This window comes from Lupinus angustifolius, chromosome LG04 (genome assembly GCF_001865875.1).
Source record: "Lupinus angustifolius cultivar Tanjil chromosome LG04, LupAngTanjil_v1.0, whole genome shotgun sequence".
NCBI lineage: Eukaryota > Viridiplantae > Streptophyta > Magnoliopsida > Fabales > Fabaceae > Lupinus > Lupinus angustifolius.
Genome location: NC_032012.1, coordinates 6795725 through 6817045, shown reverse-complemented (window position 1 = coordinate 6817045; position 21321 = coordinate 6795725). Strand labels below are relative to the sequence as shown.

Sequence of the window (21321 nt, the reverse complement as noted above, 5' to 3'; positions counted from 1 at the left end):
AACCTCTAGAGAGATATGGCTTTGAGGATATGGCTTCAGTTGCTCTCCATATCATTTCAGGAGATCCATGTAGCTTTCAAGGGGCTATAAACTGCCAGGAGAAAGAACAATGGATGAGTGCCATGATGGAGGAAATGGAGTCTCTACAGAAGAACCAAACTTGGGAGCTTGTTCCATTGCCCCCAGACAAGCGTGCAGTTGGGTGCAAGTGGGTGTACAAGAGGAAGCCAGCAGTATCAGAAAAAGAAGGGGAAAAATTCAAGGCTCGTCTTGTAGCAAAAGGGTATTCACAGCAGAAGGGGATCGACTACAATGAGATTTTCTCCCCAGTGGTGAGACACACTTCTATCAGGGCAGTGCTTGCCTTGGTAGCCAGCTGGGATATGCACTTAGAACAGATGGATGTGAAGACTGCCTTTCTCCATGGTGAATTAGAGGAGAAAATTTACATGACACAACCAGAGGGGTTCAGTGCAGCTGGACAGAGTCACTTGGTTTGCAAGTTGAAGAAGTCTCTATATGGGTTGAAGCAGTCTCCCAGACAGTGGTACAAGCGGTTTGACACTTATATGTTGAAGCTTGGTTATAAGCGTTGTGAGTATGATTGCTGTGTTTATGTGAGAAGCCTTGACGATGGTTCGTTTATTTTTCTGTTACTTTATGTTGATGATATGTTGATTGCTGCTAATCATTTGAGTGATATCAATGAGCTGAAAGTCATGCTAGGTAAGGAGTTTGACATGAAAGATTTAGGGGCTGCTAGGAAGATTCTTGGGATGGAGATTCACAGGGATAGGGGAGCTAGAAAACTATGGCTCTCCCAGCAAAGCTATGTTGAAAAGATCTTAGAGAGATTTGATATGAGCAATGCTAAAGTAGTGAGCACTCCATTGGCAAATCACTTCAAGCTTTCCCTAGATCAGTGTCCAAAGACAGATGAAGAGAAGAAATACATGTCAAAGGTTCCATATGCCAGTGCAGTGGGTTGCTTGATGTATGCTATGGTTTGTACTAGACCGGACTTGGCACAAGCAGTTAGTCAAGTATGCAAGTACATGTCGAAACCAGGGAAGCAACATTGGGAAGCAGTCAAATGGATTTTTAGATATTTGAAGGGGACTACAGGTCTCGGTATCATGTTTGGCAGCCAACAGAGTAAGCCTTCAGTTATTGGTTATGTTGATTCGGACTATGCAGGAGACTTGGATGATAGAAGGTCCACAACGGGGTTTGTCTTCACCCTTGCAGGTGGACCAATTATGTGGAGATCATCAGTTCAGTCTGTTGTTGCTATGTCCACAACTGAAGCAGAGTACATGGCAGCTGGTGAAGCTTCTAAGGAAGCCTTGTGGCTTATGGGACTAGTAAATGAGTTAGGCATTGAGCAAGGTGGAGTTCCGCTGCATTGTGACAGTCAGAGTGTTATCTTCTTGGCAAAGAATTAGGTGTATCATGCTAGGACCAAACATATTGATGTGAGATTTCATAAGATCAGAGAGTTGGTAGCTTGTGGGCAGATACTATTGCAGAAGGTTCACACTTCAGAAAATGCAGCTGATATGTTAACCAAACCGGTTACTGTGGACAAGTTCAGGCATTGCCTGAGCTTGTTGAACATTCAGTGATGATGGACTATGGAGCGCCCCCAACCCAATGGCGGAAGATGGAGATTGATGATATTCGCCAAGGTGGAGATTGTTGTGCAATGACTCATATCTCTAGATAACAGCAATACAAGTTATGGGCTTGGGCTGATGTAAAGGGGTTGGGGTAGAGGGCTATATATATTGATGTTATGTAGACCTAATGTAACAAGTAGAAGAATAGTAAAACACTAATCCTTATTCTGTAATAATATATAGTGGTAGCAGCTCAACGCTCCCGGGGACGTAGGCACAATTGGCCGAACCTCGTTACCAAATCTCTTGTGTTATTCTCTTGTCTCTATACTCTTTACTATTTGATTGTTCGCTTGTTCCCAACAGTGTGGCTTTGCGTTTGGCGTAGCAGCTAGCAGGTCCTGGCTTGTCTCGTCTTGTCGCTGTTGTCATTTCCCTTAGCTAGGTCGATCATCCGGACATGATCTTGTACAGAGAAAATCGTATGGTCATTGGCCTTTGATCTGTCCTGATACTGGGAAAGAACAACCAGGAATCCAGGATGTGCTGCTGAAGATACGATTCTTCACCGGCTCCAAAACGGAACAAACACCAAGGGAAGGTATGCAATAATAGTTTGCAATGCATTCAATGACACTTGAAAAGAAACATTCTTATTAGTTAGGATTTTCAGTGTGCCATTTTTTCCTACCACTAGTATTGTTATACGAAGTTGCTTGTTTGTAAATGTTGCAGACAAAACATTGTGAAGTTACTTCATCCCCTTGTCAAATGGCTGGAGGAGGAAGAAGAGAAGGAATAAGTGTGGCCCGGGTTTGCGTATGACTCTTTAATTCCATCATACTTTGATTTTATGTTACTCTTCTTGCATCTCACTACACTTGTATGTTCAGTTAATGATGTACGATGTAGTGACCGATATTATTGAATACATATTGAGTCTTCATTCTTCAATAATGATGTTTTGTTCTGTCCCTCAAAATTCTTCAAATTTTCAATGCAGTCATTAGACATTGAAATTATTGGAACTGATTGTTTGGTTAATTTTTTGTTAGTTAATTAAACTAGTCTACAAGATGAAGAATAATACACTTTGTATAATAATGAACCTGAATTTTATGTGTCAAATTCAATCACAAGCCTTGTATTGTATGCCCAGGGTATTACCATACAGCTATACATGTTTATTCATTATTGTCAAATGTGTACACTACATAATTCATGTACTAATTAACTATATTGGTTTTCCTTCCAACCATCTAGTGTAAAAATCCAGTGCCTCCCTGGGCTTATATTCAGGGACTGTGTGTCCAGCTCCCTGCACCATTAAATTAATTAGTTTCTAATATGTGAATATAGGAAAATGATATAATAGATTATTATCTTATGATTCACCTTGATGGTGAGGAAAATGAGGTTGTTGTCATATGCTTGCAAGTATCTGCAGCAAATGAGAACACATACGTAAGTAAAGTCATGCAAATTATTAGATAAATAAAGCAATTACAAGAAATAAGAAAGAATTAAAAATTGTCAATGCATCCTTCGTTTCATTTTTAATTAAGTCTCAAATAAAAGTGATACAAATAAATGGTAGATGATATATTGATTGTATAAGTTTTTACATTGTGAGTACATAAATATTACGCTCTATATATCAACCATATATAATATAATACTAAGAATAATAAAAGTAGAGAGCAGTAAGTTACCCAGCAACTTGGTGATTAGAGGTCCATGGTCTCCATTCATCCACAATCTTATATCCCATAGAACGAGTCCAAGCCTCAGTTCCGGTAAATGGAACACACATATCATGATCCCCACTGACACATAATGATGCTAATATTAATCTCTATCATTATGCACAAAATCTCAACCACTAATATCAGTGTTCAAATTCAAGCATGCATCATTGCACCTGAAAATAAGTGCTCGATAGCCCAATTTGGTTAGGTTCTTGTGGTAAGGAATCATGCTGTTTCCAGCATTACCATAATACTGTATCCTATCTGTGCATATTTCCCAAGGACCTGCCACCTTTTCCTGTGATTAATTAATTATTAGGAGTATTATTGCCTTGATTAAACCTTAATGATAATAATTATAATTCCTTATTACCTGCTCAGCATGAATGGCTTTCCTCACTTGTGCATTGTTTAGCCATGTACTTGCTACTTCATCGTTCTGCCAAACCAAACTACCTTAATTATTTCATTTCATATTGCCATAGATTTAATTAATACTACCTTAGCTCATCATGTAATGTATTATCAAGTGTCATCAATATCTAAATTTGACATTACGTTAATGAATATGTTGGATCTGCGACCGGGGAGCCTACGATCACTGTGAAGTTCTATTGTTGGCGGGACATGGGAAGAGTGGAAAGCTATGAGATATCATGTGTTAAACCACCAGAACCTTAAGACAGTAGTTTCATAGGTTTTTTCCACTTATAAACTTTTTCAATTCTCTCATCGTATCCAATGTGGAACCTTCAAATAAACCCAACAAAACATAATTTATATGATAAAGCATTATGATGTCGTTTAATCATGTAATTGTTGAAGAGATTAAAGTTTGACTGTTGTATGTTTTTTCTCCTTTCTTTGGGTTATGGTAGTAACAAATTGTTGTACATGAATATAGATGATTGATGAGAGTAACTTACAACACAATCGACATGCCTAATTTGAGCCAATAATTGGGGCCATAAAGGGAGGAGGCCTTGTTGAACTGGTGCTAGAAAGGGCCAAGCTCGACCAAACATCCTTTTTCTCACAGGTAGAGGCTTGTCTGTAGCCCCTAATTGTTGGAAACTCAATGGCAAACTAGTTCCATTTCCTTTGGCAGCTTCAGCTTCTGGGTTATGGAAGCATGGCTCTAGTATATCGTACACGTTAAGCCCATCAATAGCCTGATCATACAATTCAATATATAAGATTATTAATGGCAAATGTCCTTTGTTTTGTTTTAACAGGAAAATATAAAACTATTTAAAAATCACGTGACCACTAGTGCATAAGGACGTTTCATTCCTTATCCTATACTAAATATTTTAATAAGTAATATAAAAATATTATTTTTTAAAGTTTTTTTATTATTTATGTAGTAATATTTAATTGATTCGGAATATAGAATAAGACACCCTTAAAAATATGTGATTTTTATTCATCATGTATCTAGAATATGAAAAAGTAAATGAAAGCTTTGATAATCTTTAGTATTATCTATTAAAAAACTTACAATTTAGACGGTTAAAAACTTATTATGTCAGTTATTTCCATTTTGTATTGGATCCTACTAAAGAGAATTTGCATTTAGGAGTAAAAGGTGAGATTGAGTAATAAATCTCAACAATTATATATGCAATAATGAATATTAAGTGATAAAAGTCATGCCTATTTTAAGTAAGCATGCATATTATGATTTACTACTTTTTGAGAGTAACTTTTTGACCATTCATGTATATTTTCTTCCTGATGATTATAATTTGATTCAAACAACAAATGCTAGTCTAAGCATCAAACAGATGCTAAATCTACCTTCTAGAAAAAGTTGAAAAGCTACACAGCCAGCCACACAAGCATGTAGTGCAGTCAAGACAGCAACTCAAACTGAAAGTAATATCTAGAATCTCAACAAATTCATGTTTTTATTTGCATGACAATTAAATTCAACCGAGTAATATAAAAAACTTATTTTTTATTTTTATAATTTTTTTAATTAATATTAACTTTTAAATGGAATGAGACACAGATAAAATATATAAAAAATAATAAGTGATCTTCATTCCAATCAAACATAGAAGAAAGAAACGGGTAGGGATGATCTGTTATTAGTGGTGTCTCATTTCTATCTCAAGTCAATTATATATTGATATGTGGATAAAAGAAAATTTTAAAAAAATAATAATAATAAAATGAAACACTTTAATTGACTTGAGACATGAAATATGACATCATTTGAAGGGATCTCTATTGGAAAGAAACACTCAAATCAAATCAAGACAAACCACGCACGAATATGTTTGATGCATTTGGCATTCATCTCACCGTGTAAACCTTTTCGATATGCTCGTTACACTTTACATTATCATCATTGTGGTACTGTCCTTTGCAATAAGCTTGTAAATCCTGAAAAATTAGTTAATTAATCCTAAATAAAACTAAGTACATGTACGTCATATAAAGTAGTACATATTATAATGTATGAATTATGATATGATCCTTAGTGAAAACAATAATTTAGTGTATATAACCTCGTAGATATTCTCGGATATGAGGCCCATTCCATGCACAAATGGAATTAGAGCGTTAATGCCATCATATTTTCCATCCGTGACACCATTTCCAATTATATAACCCTTCACACGAAACAAAGGTCTAATTATAATTTTCTATTACATAAAAAAAATACTTATAACGTAAATTTGTAGCTTATAGTACCTTAAAGTTGATCACGGGTTTAATACCACCCCTAATTCCTGCATGGTATAAAATAATTTGTTATAGTATTATCATTCAAAGAAGCGATCTTCTATAAATAAGTAAAATATAAAGTACACCAATACCTTTAACTACTTCATATGCTAAAGTGGGTACATATATTCCAGCATAAGACTCTCCAGAAATATAAAATGGGTTATTAAGGAATTCAGGAAATTGCTCAAACCACTGCCAAGTAAAAAACCAAAAAAAAATTATATTTGTTAGTTATTTAGTTTTTTCTTCATTAAATGCATGGGAATTGAAAGTATGACTAGCATTTTATTTTCCTGAAATTATTATAGGAAATTCTGAGGTGTTAATAAATTAAGATAAATAAATGAAATTAAAATCTAAACTAACTAGAAAGTGTCAAAATGTGCAATTCTGGATAGATTTCAAGGGTTTGATAAATTTGATTTTAGTAGTGAGGAAAGTCTATTGTGGATTCAAATGGTAGTTTATTAATGGATGTTAATTGTGTAAAATGAATAAAATATAGAAGTGCATATAAAAATGTTAATAAAATTATTAAATGGGAGTACAAGTAGGTAATAAATTGTATTTTTTTGTTTAATCAACAATATATTATTATTATATGGATAAGAAATTGATATCTTTTGGACTGTCTTATACCTTGAAGAGGAATGCATGAGTATCAGACGCAGTTTGTAGGTCCCCTGTAATGTAGTTACTGGTATTCTTGGAGTAAGATAGGCCAACCCCAGCAGGTGAATCCAAATAAATTATACTCGAAACCTGAATTAACATAGCCACGTTAACATGTACCATCAAGGCAACTAATCAAAGAAGAGTATTCACTTATTCTAAGAGTAAGTTTAAACTTCATATTTTAGTCTTTAATTCTGGTGAAATATAATAATTTATATATACTCACTAATTCAAATTAATACATCTCCCTAGAATTGGTGGCTAAAATATACAGTAAATTTAAAAAACTTACATTGAAATAAGTGAATTTCCACTCTTTATTTGTTATTAAATTTTTCATCTCATATTTCTCTTTTTTTTGAATATGGTCTAAACAAATTTATAGCTCCACGTCAAATAATACAAGTTAAAATATGAAACAATAAGGAAAGTACATGTGAAACTATGATAAGAAGTGAAGTTTCATTTTAAAGTTGTTTCTATCCAATGATTTGATGAAGTATACAGAATCTTGACTTAATAAATTATATAAGGATAGATATACATATTTTTTTCATTTTAGAAATAAACTCACATTAATTTTTTCCTACGAAACTAATATATTATTAAATATAAATTAATAAAAAATTGTATGTCTTAAATCTTCAATAACTATTAACTATACTTAATCAATACTTAAATATATCGATTAGCAATAACCTTATCCTTATAGATGATATATACACTAAACACATGATATAGTTTGTCATTAAAAAAAAGAGAGGATCATTAAATTGTAAAGGGTTGAAAAGTGAAAGGTACCTTAGACCAACTGTATGGATTGATATGTAAGGTGGGCAAACTCCCTTTTGTTTTGGCTGCCTCGAAGTTGAATGGTCCTGCATAAGTATAGATATGATTACCCATCTTCACAAATAATAACTAATTTCAAATATATACTTACTGATTTCTTAGGTAGTTCAAATTAAGGAAAGCAATTCACCAACAACATATTAGTCAAGTGATGTAAGATCATACTGAATACCTTAAAAAATTCGATTTCTGATAATAATACTTATTAGAAATGACAAAATGATAATTATACTCCCATAAGAATTAATTCTTTATTGATAGAATAAAATAGGATATTTTTAATTATACCAAAAATTTTAATGAAGCAATTAATGGTCAATAAAGAAAAAGTAAATCAAGTATCATCATTTAAAATTGGTTTCGGTTTCGTATTTATATCTCTCTGAGTCAATAGTGATGGCACCGTCAGAAAAAAGCAAAACAAAGTGAGTAACACATGTGGATAGAGAAATATATAACCACCAAAGCAAAGGAGTGGTGAGGCTTATGTGTGTCACCACTCACCACTCACCACTCACTCAATGTGTCACTTACCACTCACCTCTCATTAAACAATTTAATAATTTCTGTATGAATGTAACATATTGTTAACAAATTATATCAATAAAAAGTTTGTTTGCTGATGTAAAGTCCATGCTAAATCTCATAATGAAAAAAATACTAAGTATTTGATTATTGAGTAAACACGTATCGAGAGAGATAATTATATATTCCGAGCTAAATTAGTTTATTATCCATAAAATGATAAAATACTTTGGGAAGTACAAAAAAAAACAAATGATGTCATCCAAAACCCAAATTATAGTTAAAGATTAAAATTGATAAAAGAAAAATGTTGGATAAATTTTACACTCAATTGATAATAGTAACATATATAGAAACAATCTAGAAAGACAGTTATAAAAAGAGTGAGTAACACATGAGAGCTAACATACCATGCTCATAAATGAAGCCATCAAAGCTTGAGCACCCTGGTCCCCCATTCAACCATAGAACAACTGGATCCTTCTCTGGGTTTCTTTCTGAACTTACAAAGTAGTAGAACAAGTTCTTCCCATTCTCACCATTTCCATCAATGCTTATATATCTGAACTCAATAAATTAATAATCTCATTTAAACTCTTGTACAATCAAACCCATATAAATTCATCTAAGTTAATATACTAAAGAGGTTGGAGTAAAAAAGTGCATTATCATTTAGTGGAAGTATCCTCTCTCATAAAATAAGATGAAATTCATAGCCATGATTTTTATAGAAACCCATGATTTTCGAAAAATTTATGGTTGGGATCATAATCTTATAAATGAATTATAATGCTAAAGTGATTGGAGAAAAAAGGGTCATTATCATTTAGTGAAATTATGCTTTAATTCCATAAAATAAAATGAAATTCATAATCATGATTTTTTGAAGATAATGTATTTCATACCCGGAATAGTGCTTGGATGGAAAAGTGCCCTTAAAGTTAGGGAGGTATGTGACAAGAGAGGGTGTAGGGGCAGCTTCAATAGAGATCCATGGACTTAAAATGATGTAGAGTGATAAAGTAGTGAAACATATTAGTAAGTTGTGGTTGGTCATCCTCATTCTCCTCTTATTTCCTCTCCGTGAGTGTGAAATGAATAATTGAAGAAACTTAGGTATATATATTATGAGTATGTATGTATAAGTATGTAACATGTACAAAAGTTTCATTATTGAGTAGTGGATGAGGGCAATTGAGTCTATAAGATTCTCCTAAAAGTGGAAGGATGCTGAAACCATGAGAATATGATGGTTAACAGCAAGGTCTACCTTTTTTTTAATAATAACAAGTCATTGATATAACTTTTGAGTGGATATATTGGAAAAGAATGGGAAGTTGTTGTTTTGGTTTTGGTTTTTAAGAATAAAAATATATTATAAAGGATAAAAATGTTATATTATATTATTTTTTCTTCTTAATTGCTTTTAATGTACTCTTTTTTATTAATAGAGATGATTCTCACCCAAATATATACTCCAAGAGAATTAGATGCTCTATTTGTATGGATAAACTATTTTGAGAATTGATAATTAAGTGGTTAAATTAAAATTAATTGATAAATTACCTTAGGGTTGGTCATATGGGGGTATTGCAATTGCATGATACAAGACGCATAATTAATGAGGCTCCCAATTTTTTATTTACATAAGTAATCTTACTTCCATAATTCGTATAAAAAATTACTTTCAAAGACAAATTGACTCTTAGTTTTATTCTTTTTTAAATTGGTTGTGTTATCAATTATTATCATGATAACATGAATTTGTTCAATATTTTATTTATTATGATGATAATTGTATATTATATTACCATATAATTGATGTGTAATTAAAATAAGGATTCAGTCTAAAGTGATTCAAGTATGAGACCCAGACTCACTGAGAAGTTGCCCCAAAAACACTTTAGATTCAAGTCCCCTAAAAGTATAACAATTGTCTAGCTAAAAAACTATCTTATATACTAACAATTTGTATGAGACATTTTTAGGTTCAAAATTTATTATAAAAATTTTACCTAATTAAATTCTTAAGATAAAGAATAAGTATTTGTTTTTCTTTCGCATCACAATTTATTATCATACAAATTTCATATAGTTACATTTTTTTATAAATTACCGGACCTAAATTTTTTCCCACATGGAACCTAATAGATTAGTGTAGAAAAAGATATACTCATATGTGACAAATTTATAAACTATAATGAGATAATATTTTTATCCTTAAATACAAATATGAAAATAACAATTTATATCTCTAATATTGAAGATGATTATTTTCCCTAACTCGGGGTGAATCTAGTTACAACTTAGTGAGGATACACAAAGGTTGGTGTAAGTTATTTGTTGATTCTACTATTATATTTTGCATTTACATGTTACTAGCTTGTTGATATAAGAAAATTAATTAAATATTGAAAATAAGAAAATGTGTAGAAGAATAATGATATATATTGAAAAAGAATAAAATTAATATTTGGAAGTTTATGATTGTTATTAATAATTAATGAATAAGTTATGATAGGATAATTTTTTAATGTAAAAAATTATGTCATAATAGTTATTCGTAGTTTTGACTTTATATATACAACATTTCTTATCTAAATATTTATATTTTCATGTTACTTTTACTTTTTCTATCTAAATATTTATACTTGTATTATCTTTGCCCCTACTATAAAAAGAATCTGATTCCATAATCATCTCCACTAGCTTATCAAACATGAACGCATACACTTATTATATACCGAAATAGCTTACTCATTAAGCACAAATAGATAACTTATTTTTTATCAAATAAACTAATAAACTTATTTTTTTATCAAATAAGTTAATAAACTTATTTTTTTAATCAAATAAGCCAATAAGGTTATCAAAGAGACTCTAAGACGAATTGAGGGTAAGGCTAATATCTTAATAAAAGATGAAGGAGGATTGATGTGAAGAAGATCTTTATACCTGATATTGACACGATTTTGATGAAGATATCAACATCACTAAAAAGAAGAAAATGAAGAATACTTATGAAGACAAAGAAGAATAAAAGCTTCAAGAAAATTAGATTAAGTCTTTATAGGTACTTCTATCATAAATCTCTTATGCAAAGTAGTAATGCTCAAACTATTTTTAAAGAATAAAGAAACACTTTAAAAATACTTAAAACAATTTTTGAAAAGATGTGTAACGGGTTACTTCATTCAAGTAACAAGTTACGTGAGAAAAAAAGAGTTATCCAACTTAAAACTACTCAGAGTAATCTATTACTGCATTTGAGTAACAGATTACCAGTTTTACAAAAGTTGAGTAACCGATTACCCAAATGGTGTAATCGATTACTCAAATTCGAATTTAAAAATTAAGTGGACAGTATGTTTGGGTAATCGATTACCCAATGTCAGTAATCGATTACTGAGGACTGTTGAATGAGATTTCAGATTTCAAAACGAAATGGTTTCACTCCAAACAAAATCTCTTCACTCCAAATAACTCCTACACTTTCAGAAAGGCATCTTAGGTGTTTGGAAAGCCTATATAAAAACAATAACTCTCACAACATAAAAACACAACTTTCATACAACTCTAATAAATTCTCTCACTGTTTTTCTGCACTTTTGCACTAAGCTCTTAAACTTTCAATAGAGAATTTATTCTAAGAAATTGCTTCAAAAGTTTTCACAAATATATTGAGCATTATTACTAAGCATATAAAGAGAGTTGATTGGATTGCAAGTGATATAATATTTCATACTTGTAAAGGCAATCCAAAGCCATTGTTGTAATTCTTCATTCATTGCAAACAATCTTTCTTTCACAGGGTGTAAATAGAAAGGGGATAGAGTGACTTGGAAAAATGTTTTACAAGTGCATAAATATTAGTGAGTGTGTAAGGTACAAAGAGATCTCGGGGCGGGATATTGTAATTACAACTCTTAATATTTAGTGGAAAATCTCTTGTGCTGCAAGAGTACTGGACGTAGCCTTCGGTGGACAAGAAGGTGAACCAATATAAAATATTTGTGTACTCTCCTTTCCCTTTCCTCTTTACTTTATTCTTGTTTATTATTCTGCAATATTATCCGCTGCACATTAACTCTTACATTTTGCAGAAAAAGTTACTATAATTTTAAGTCAACTAATCTATCCCCTTTTAGTTGCAATCATGTTCTTACAATTTAAACAAAGTAAAAGAAGAGAACCATTATTTATGACATTAATATCTAATTGTTTACTTATTTATTTAACTTCTTTTATGTTTGAGTGGATGTATAACTCATCCCATTCAAAAGTATTTAAGAAAAACCCTTTTACTAATTATTCAATGGATAGGAAAGGTGAGGATGAGAGGATGGGATTTGGAAAAAGTAATTAACTAAGAAGAAAAAGAAAAGTAAGGCAAAACAAAACAAGATTTGGGTCAAAAAAGGTACATCTTGGAGGATTATTTTAATTACAAACTACAAAGACAATAGAAAAGAAGATTAAGATAGGTAGAGCATCTTTTATTCATTTGAATTTGTGGTATCATGTCACTATATGTGATTGTGCATTGGGGGGAACAACTTACCCTATGCACCGCACTTGGGTATCCACAAAATGGTTGTTGCACATTGTTCCAATGGAAAATGTTATGCTCAAAACATACATTAGATTCCTTTATTTATTGAAATGTATATCTTTATTCTTATACCATATATAAAGTTAAAATATGATATAATTAATATTATAGTGTAATTTTTATTTTCCTATTATGCTCCTAACATTTTTTAATTTCTACAAAAATTATATAATCTATTATTAACATAAGAACTATCTATCTCACTTTAAACTGAACATTATAATAAATACAAATACTATCACATAAATAACTCCAGTACAAAAACATTATAATTTTATAAAATTAAAATTATATAAAAATTGAATACTTAATAAAAATATTCAATACCATAAAATTAAAATAATGGTGTATCAACATACTAGTATACATAAATGACATTTAAATTTGATGTTTAAATGACATGACTCTTATATGAGAGGGGTGAATTAAAGTGTATATGTGCTGAATTCTAATGTAGTCAACCATAACCATCATTAGGTAAAAATCAAGTAAGTGTAGGTAAAAACCAGTATGAGATAAGAGAAAATACTACATGCACAACACATCACTCGTTATTCATGTATTAATTATTCATAAAATAATTTAATTTTTTAATGAAAATAATACTAATATGAGAGAAAAGATATATGTACTAATAGTATAAGAATTTTTTACATTCTCAATGTATCATTCATTCTAATTATTCATATTCAATCATCATTAACTCTTAAATTAAAGAAATATAAATAAGTGATAGATGATATATTCCCTAAATCTATATATATAAATCATTACACTAATAATACATCAGTATTATATTATATTAATTTTGCATAAATATCAATCTTAATAATATATGATGTCCAAAATGAACTAAAAATAATATATTTTTGTTAGCACGACACATAACAAATTTGAGTTGTTGTTGGCTACATATCAATCAATTTTTGCTACTCTGGCAACGATGTTTGCATTTTTGTCTTCTCTCTTCACTTGTTCTCCTCCTCCTCTTTATTCTTTACTGTTCTTTGTGGTGCTCATGACTTATGAGACAAAAGGGCCCTTTAATATTTAGTGCAAAAATAGTTCCATCAACACAATGCAATTAGTGGCAAATAATAAGGTCGTCTTTACCGATGAATTCCGCGTTTGTGGTCCTCCTCCACTTTTCATATAAAATTCATTAAGATATTTAAAATATACTAAAGTTAATTTTTTGGTTTAATTTCACTTTTAGTCTCTCTTCTTTTATCATTGTGTGACTTTAATTCTTTCATTTTATTATGGCTACTTTTAATCTTCCAATTTTGTATTTTATGCACTATTAACATTTATTAGAAAAATGTATACATCAATAGTGTATGAGTTTTATACATCAATAATTATATCATTTATTATTATGTTTAGTCATCACTTACTTTTCTAATAAAACAAAAGTATATAAACAAGTGATATATAATATCATAATTATATATAAATTTTTATACTAACAATATATAAATATAAGGGTAAGATGAAGAACTAAAGTAATAAAACTAGAAAGAAAAAGTTAATGATGCCTTACTTTTTGAACTACTAAGGGGGCACTAGAGGTGGAAGTTAGCCGTGGAGTTGTTGAGCTAATTGTTGCCTAATCTGGTGGAAGTGCAGTCCCACTACCAAAATTATTTCAAACGTAAAAAACAGCTCTTAAAGCTTCTAGAAGGGGTACACATTTGGTATCCACACTTAGTATCATTTTATACGTCATGATATTATGATTGGTCAGAAAATTATTTCAAATTAAATTTTAACTTAGATATATTTTTCCCCCAACTAATCACAAGAACATGACACACTAAATGATACTAAGTGTGGATCAGCATATGTTCATCTCAGAAACCTACCTTCAACAATACACATCCATAACAAAATAGGCAATGCTTACGTACTAATATTTCTTCTAGATAAGACATATAATTTTATCCATTTTTATTGTTTATCAAAAATACAAAAAGTATGAGATTTGTCCAAAAATAATAAATGAACATATATTCATATCCACTTTTGATTTATATGTATTTTGTGAATATAATCTAAACAATTACTAACCCGTATATCCACTTTGGAAAAATTACATACAATTACTAACCCGTATATCCCACTTTGGAAAAATTACATGCTATGAGGTAGAACCACATTTAATGTTTGTGTGGCAGTGTGGGACAAATACACTTAGTGGTAAGTACAGACCACAATAGCACATAAATCTAATTGTTGTCTTGATTTGGAGGAGTCTCAACATGGAACATTTCGTACTATGAATGCCAAATTGGCAAATTCAACTTCTATAAATTGCATTACTTTTTCTAAAGAATGATGGCTGAAAATGAAAAGTGAATAATAGATAGATAATGTATAAAAATTTTATATTGTCAGTACATATATCATTTTCTCAAATTGTATTATATATTTATACTATTTATAGGATTTGATTTGACACCCAATTTATCATCAAATTATTTGAGTTTAATATCTATAAATTGTTAATGTCAATTTTTTACATAACCAATACATTATTTTTCATCCATTTATATTATTTTTATTTAATAATCAATAAGAATCAAAATTATTTGTCATACCTAATATATCCTTAATAGTTTTGTTCAAATTAAAGGAACTCATTAACTAAAGAGGCGAATGATATAAATACCGATGTTTGAGAACAACTTTGTCAAGCCTGCTTTGTTACCACCTTAATTTATAGGTTCATAATTTTCTTTTCTTGTTCTTCTTTCATATTCAAAGTCGAAGCTATCCACTTAATTATGTAATTTAACTTGTAATAAAACATTATTATAATTTATATCACCATTCACCATTTAAAATCATAACTGAGTATTTAGCACGGATTTTAACTGGGTTATAAGCAAATTCGGATGAATCCCTTGGGAGTAAAAACATTCCATGAAGCTGTTTCTTTTTATACGAAGAAAGACCAATTTCATTTTGTTATAAATCCAAAAACAATGTCTGATATTCTTTTCAAGAAGATATAGATAGCCTACACAATTAACCAATTTTCAAACTCAAAACAATGCAAGATGTGAATACAAGAATAGATTAGCAGCAGGGTTAGCTCAAATTAGCATATAAACGTGAGAGAAAAAAAATGATTGAGCATGTAGCTTGCATCAGTAACTAACCTAACCTCCCACTATAAGCATGTTCAACACTTTTGAGTTTTAAAAATGTGACCAAAACAACTAAATCTATCATATATTTTATCATTTCACAAGTATATTTTATTATCAAACTTTTTTCTTCTAGTCCACTCCAAAAACTAACTTGTAAAGAGATACTTAAGAACATATTGAGATATATACTAAGCTAATAATATTAGCGGAACGCAATTTGCACATTACATTGTTTGATTGGTACAAGAAAATACACATTGTTAATGAACTTTTGTCTTAAAAACAACATTAATCAACATAAAAATTTCAAGGATGACAATGCATTGGTTATAAAATCAATCACGCTACACTAAAGAAAAATGAAAATACAGTCCCTCAATTAAAAACAACACACTTTAAAAAACAATATCAGAAACAAAAAAAAACATAGCTCCTTTCTCAACTCTATTTTTCTCTGCTACAAGTTTCTCAACTCTATCTATATACTATAAAATGGTTTAATTATACCATATAAAGCACACTGCACACTTTATGATTCAATGAATTATAGCACTACAAAATCAAATGAATGCCAATGGTCATACATCAAAACCTAGCTAGTTAAGCTGTTTATAATGACAGTTAGCAACAAAAAGAATTTCAATATTCTTCCAATTAAAAAAGTGGAAGCTGAAGAAATATTGTGTGCACCCACTGTGTGTATAACTCCAGTTGAAGCATCCTTCACTTTAATGCTGGAAGAGCCTAAAAAAACAACAATACAACGCTAAGAAACTAACTTTAAGAGTTGTATGTATGAGATAGCTATCAACAAATGAAGCCTTTTTTGGTCAAACTCTCAAATTAGTTAACCTTCCTTACTGTTTCTAACACATAAATCTCAAATATTTCTAGGAAGGACAAAAGTCATTCAAAGTAAAGGTACTAAAATGAAAGGATATAAGGTGATATGAAACAATGAATTATATATTAATATGCAAGTGGGGTTAGAATAACCCATACAATAAAGTAAAAAAGAAAAAACTTATGAAAGGCTACTTGGTACTCACAATTGTATTCAGTCCATCCAATGGCCATATTTTCAAGATCATATACGACTAGTTTGTTTGATAACATCATATCTGCACTTGGAAATAATTTAAACTTCATAAATGATAAGGACATACAACATTAGCTAGCACTGATTTCCTAAATGAATGAAACTAGAATAATCAGTCAGGTACATAGCAGAAAAAGTACAAGGTCTATACAGGAACAGACCCAGGAGGTCCAAAGTGGGGCCATGTGCCCCATAAAGTCTCAATATATATTTATATCAGACATATGTAATAGATTTATTGTCCCATTTATATGTATAAATTACGTATAAAAGGGATTCAAAGGTTAAAAACTACAAACCTTTTATTTTATCTTATACCATTTTGAAAGTACTAACATGGCATTGATCTAGTGGTGTAAGGTCTCACTAAATTCCAAATAAACCAAAAGGTCAAAGTTTCGATTGAGTGATACTTATTGGGAGGGGAAGTCATGCACCCAAAAGAGATTAGTTCCTTACCCATTGGAATAATGGGATACTTTTGGTTATACAAAATAAAATCTCATTTCCAAAGCCTAATACAAAGCAATAATTTTTACCTAATTCATTGGTATGATACAATATTCTTATTATAGAATTTTGTATATGATTTACATTTTATAAAGGTTGAAGAGTTCTTAACTCATATTAATAATTAATATTTATAAAAGTTTATACTAATTTTTTTATACTACAACATTTTGTATATATCGCCCCCACAACTTAAACTTTTTGGGTCCGTCACAGGGTCCATATGTAAGCAACTCAAATAGATGAAGACAAACATATGTCAATGTTGGATATATACATATGATATGTCAAGCTGATACTGGCATTAATAATTAAAAGGCAAAGAGTTCGATTTCTTGGAGTGACACTTGTTGGAATGAATAGTCATGCACTCCAAAAGATAGTTCTTTACCCATAAGGTTTAGGGTTAGCCTTGGTAGTACCAAAAAAATACTAAAAATCAACTCAAGTACTAGTACCACTAGAGTACTAGTACAAGCCCAGCAGCAATAAGACCAATAACCTAACAACCCTAATAGATTAACAATCAGAAACTTACTCAATGGGGACTTAAATGAATAAATCGCGTAGTTGTTTCTGTCAGCTTTTTTGTGAGATGACTAATCTGGAAAATTTACACATGTGGTGCACCTTGACCGAAAAATTACGGTTTTGGTGCACCTTTTAGAAAAATTACAAAACTAGTGTAACTTTACAGAAATCGGCAATGGAATTGCCGATTTATGTATTTTTTTTCTCTCTCCTCCCCCAAAATTGGCACTGTGGGGAGTTTTATTACAATATATATTTTTTTAAACTCCCCCCTAAATCGTCAAGGGGGAGTTTTATACTTTTTATTTTTTTTCTATCCCCTAAATCGGCAACCGGAGAGTTTTTGATTTTTTTTTAACTTGTGGGAGTTATATTATTAGTTTTAGGGTTTAATTTTTCAAACACAAATCCTAACAACACACGACATAATAAATTTTGTCAACCCTAACCCTAATAGGAGAACACAATAATGAAAAACACACATAATATTCACATAATATTTTATGTTTTTTCATTATTGTGTTTTTCATTATTTTGTTATATTATTAGGGTTAGGGTTGACAAAATTTATTATGTCGTGTGTTGTTAGGATTTGTGTTTGAAAAATTAAATCCTAAAACTAATAATATAACTCCCACAAGTTAAAAAAAAAAAAAAAAACTCTCCGGTTGCCAATTTAGGAGATGGAAAAAAAATAAAAATAAAAATAAAAAGTATAAAATTCCCCCGATTTAGGGGGGAGTTTAAAAAAAAATATATTGTAATAAAACTCCCTCCCCAGTGCCGATTTTGGGGGAGGAGAGAGAAAAAAAATACAGAAATCGGCAATGGCCGATTTCTTCTGTAAAGTTACACTAGTTTTGTAATTTTTCTAAAAGGTGCACCAAAACCGTAATTTTTCGGTCAAGGTGCACCACATGTGTAAATTTTCCTACTAATCCTTTTCCTTTGTACTTTTCTCTTCTCTAGTTCCCTTCAACTACTATTTCTTTTATTATAAAAAAAGCACAAATCATGCCGTTTATACTTCTCTAAGTAAGAAGCCACTTGACTAATTTATAAGTACCCTTTAATTCTAAGCTGTACCTCCAAGAAGGGTCATGGCCATTCCATCCTTAGTTTGTTCCACATTTTTCTGCCAGCCAACACACCAGACATCCTGGAGGATAGTTAACAACAACATAATATCAAGAATGATAAATTTGAATATCAGTAACAAATTTATCAAATAGAGGTGTATTTTAAATGAAAATCAGCTAAAAAATATATAACAGTGAAATTCTACAGATGACAGTTTAAATTTTAAACCACCATTTTAGTCAACATTGAACAGATGGAAGATAATCAGACCCTTTAATTTACAATCGCACAATGTTTCAGAAGAGATTATATATTGCATTTAAGTATGCATGAATTATACAGAATATCCAACCCAAGTACATTTCAGACAGGGAGAAATCAGTTCTGCGAATAGGTTATATGTATAAGATAGACCATATCAGATAAGAACACCATGCTATTGTCAGAAGAGTGAATCTTGACCATTGGATCTTATTTGAATGGTCATTAATATAAGATCAATGCATGTGATCTTTTAAAGTGTTGCTGTGATAATTTGGTAAATTTTAATCTTGATCATTTATGTATGGTTGTATAGTCAAGATTTGCTCCTCCCAACTTTTAAAAAAACACTCCTATCTCTGTGAGTATGTAAGTATATATATATATATATATATTGTCATGCAACATTTTTTCCAGTATCAAGTATCCACAAAACTTCTCAAAGCAGAAATTGGATACATATACAGAATAACAAAATTCCTACTCACATTATATTCGAACAGGTAGTCGTGAGGAAAAACTTTGAGAGAAAGAGAATCCTCAAAATGAAACTTTACAACTGGAAATCCGGTATCAACACTACAAGGTCACAATTGCAAACAAGTTAAGGGCTGGAAATGCCAGATAACTAAAAGTGCATCAACTAACAGAATTTAAATCTCCAAAAGTACAGTGCATTTTAATTGGCAAAATATCATTCGAATAGTTCATACACAATTACAATTTTAAAATAAGACCATCATGAACAAAAAAATATCCTGTAGTATAAGATTCTTTTGTATACGTTAGCAAACAAAAGTTTATAGACTTGTAACCTAGTTAAAATAATCATGAGGCTTCAACCCAGTCAACATCTCCCACGAAGAAAAAAGACAAAGTATTACGAATTCAGGAAAATGAAAGGGACTGATAATTAAACTCTTGACCTCTCGTTCATAGAGGCTCTAATACCATCTCAATAACCAACTCTTCCAAAAACTTAAGCTATTAGGAAATCGATCAATGAAATAACTCCACCATTATCCAAGTGCACAAACTAATTCTATTACACAACCTCTGTTATCTTAAGTGAATCCTACATTCCAACTTACTACAGTTGTGTCCGCTTAATTTTATGAAATCCTTTTTCTCCATGCAGGTTTCAGAATATTGGATTCTCATTCTATTAATATTTTCAAAACAGCGATAGCGAGAATTTTTGTAAATACATGTTCAAAACTTTAAATGATAATCTTATGTTGTTACCATGCCCTGTGGGCTACAAATAAACCATAGCATGTCTGATAAATTATGCGATAAGATAACTGATAATCTAAGTCAATAAAAAAATAAATAATCAAGCAAATAGGGTGGCACCACACCATAATATTAGCAAACAGTACTACTTCCAGTATAACAGAGAAATGTAAAATTCCAATAAAATAGGGTCACAAAGATAAGTATCATACTTTCCAGTATAATGAAAGCAAGAAAATTGTTGGTCAACAATATATAATTTCAGGCCAGGCTGCTGAGCCAAAACCTATCATAAAGAACAAGCATAAGTAAATAAGTGGAAATATAAATTCAATTAATCTTTAAGGACTGAAAGTTACACTTACCTTTGTCAGTATTTGGTCATAAACCATACTTGGAAGATATGCCAAGGTTGTTCCGCTATCTATTATTGTTCCCTTCCCATTTCCAGAATCAAATATATCTGTGGGAAGCTCTAGAACATCACCATTGACCTCAATATCCTTTAAAACCACATTGTAGTGTGCCCTGTAATGATCAACAGACAACAGTTATGGCATAATTTAAGTCCCAAGACCTGAAATGGATATAAAATACATCATAACAAATTGAAGAAACATTTCATGGATGGTTTTTACATCTTGAACCACAAACTTCAGATCAATATACCTTCATTAAC

At 30.8% G+C, this 21321-nt stretch overlaps 2 protein-coding genes across 2 annotated transcripts in view; both read right to left on the bottom strand.

Annotated features, from left to right (window-relative positions):
* LOC109345370 (serine carboxypeptidase-like 20) lies at positions 2693-9381 on the bottom strand. Its single transcript, XM_019584333.1, has 14 exons — positions 9064-9381; positions 8569-8720; positions 7583-7659; positions 6746-6868; positions 6196-6298; positions 6071-6108; positions 5884-5988; positions 5678-5758; positions 4294-4539; positions 3741-3806; positions 3541-3665; positions 3332-3445; positions 3015-3060; positions 2693-2937 (listed from the first exon to the last, which is right to left on the bottom strand). Exons 1-14 carry the CDS (start codon positions 9327-9329, stop codon positions 2854-2856), a joined length of 1626 nt encoding a protein of 541 aa, XP_019439878.1. The 5' UTR covers positions 9330-9381; the 3' UTR covers positions 2693-2853.
* LOC109345371 (aspartic proteinase-like protein 2) overlaps positions 16408-21321 on the bottom strand; it is a 7869-nt gene continuing 2955 nt past the window's right edge. Inside the window, exons 5-10 of the mRNA XM_019584334.1 lie at positions 21008-21170; positions 20855-20928; positions 19895-19985; positions 19152-19224; positions 16975-17046; positions 16408-16669 (exon numbers count right to left, since the gene is read on the bottom strand). Of these exons, the coding sequence (XP_019439879.1) occupies positions 16518-16669; positions 16975-17046; positions 19152-19224; positions 19895-19985; positions 20855-20928; positions 21008-21170 (625 nt within the window). The 3' untranslated portion in view covers positions 16408-16517. The remainder of the gene's footprint in view (positions 16670-16974; positions 17047-19151; positions 19225-19894; positions 19986-20854; positions 20929-21007; positions 21171-21321) is intronic.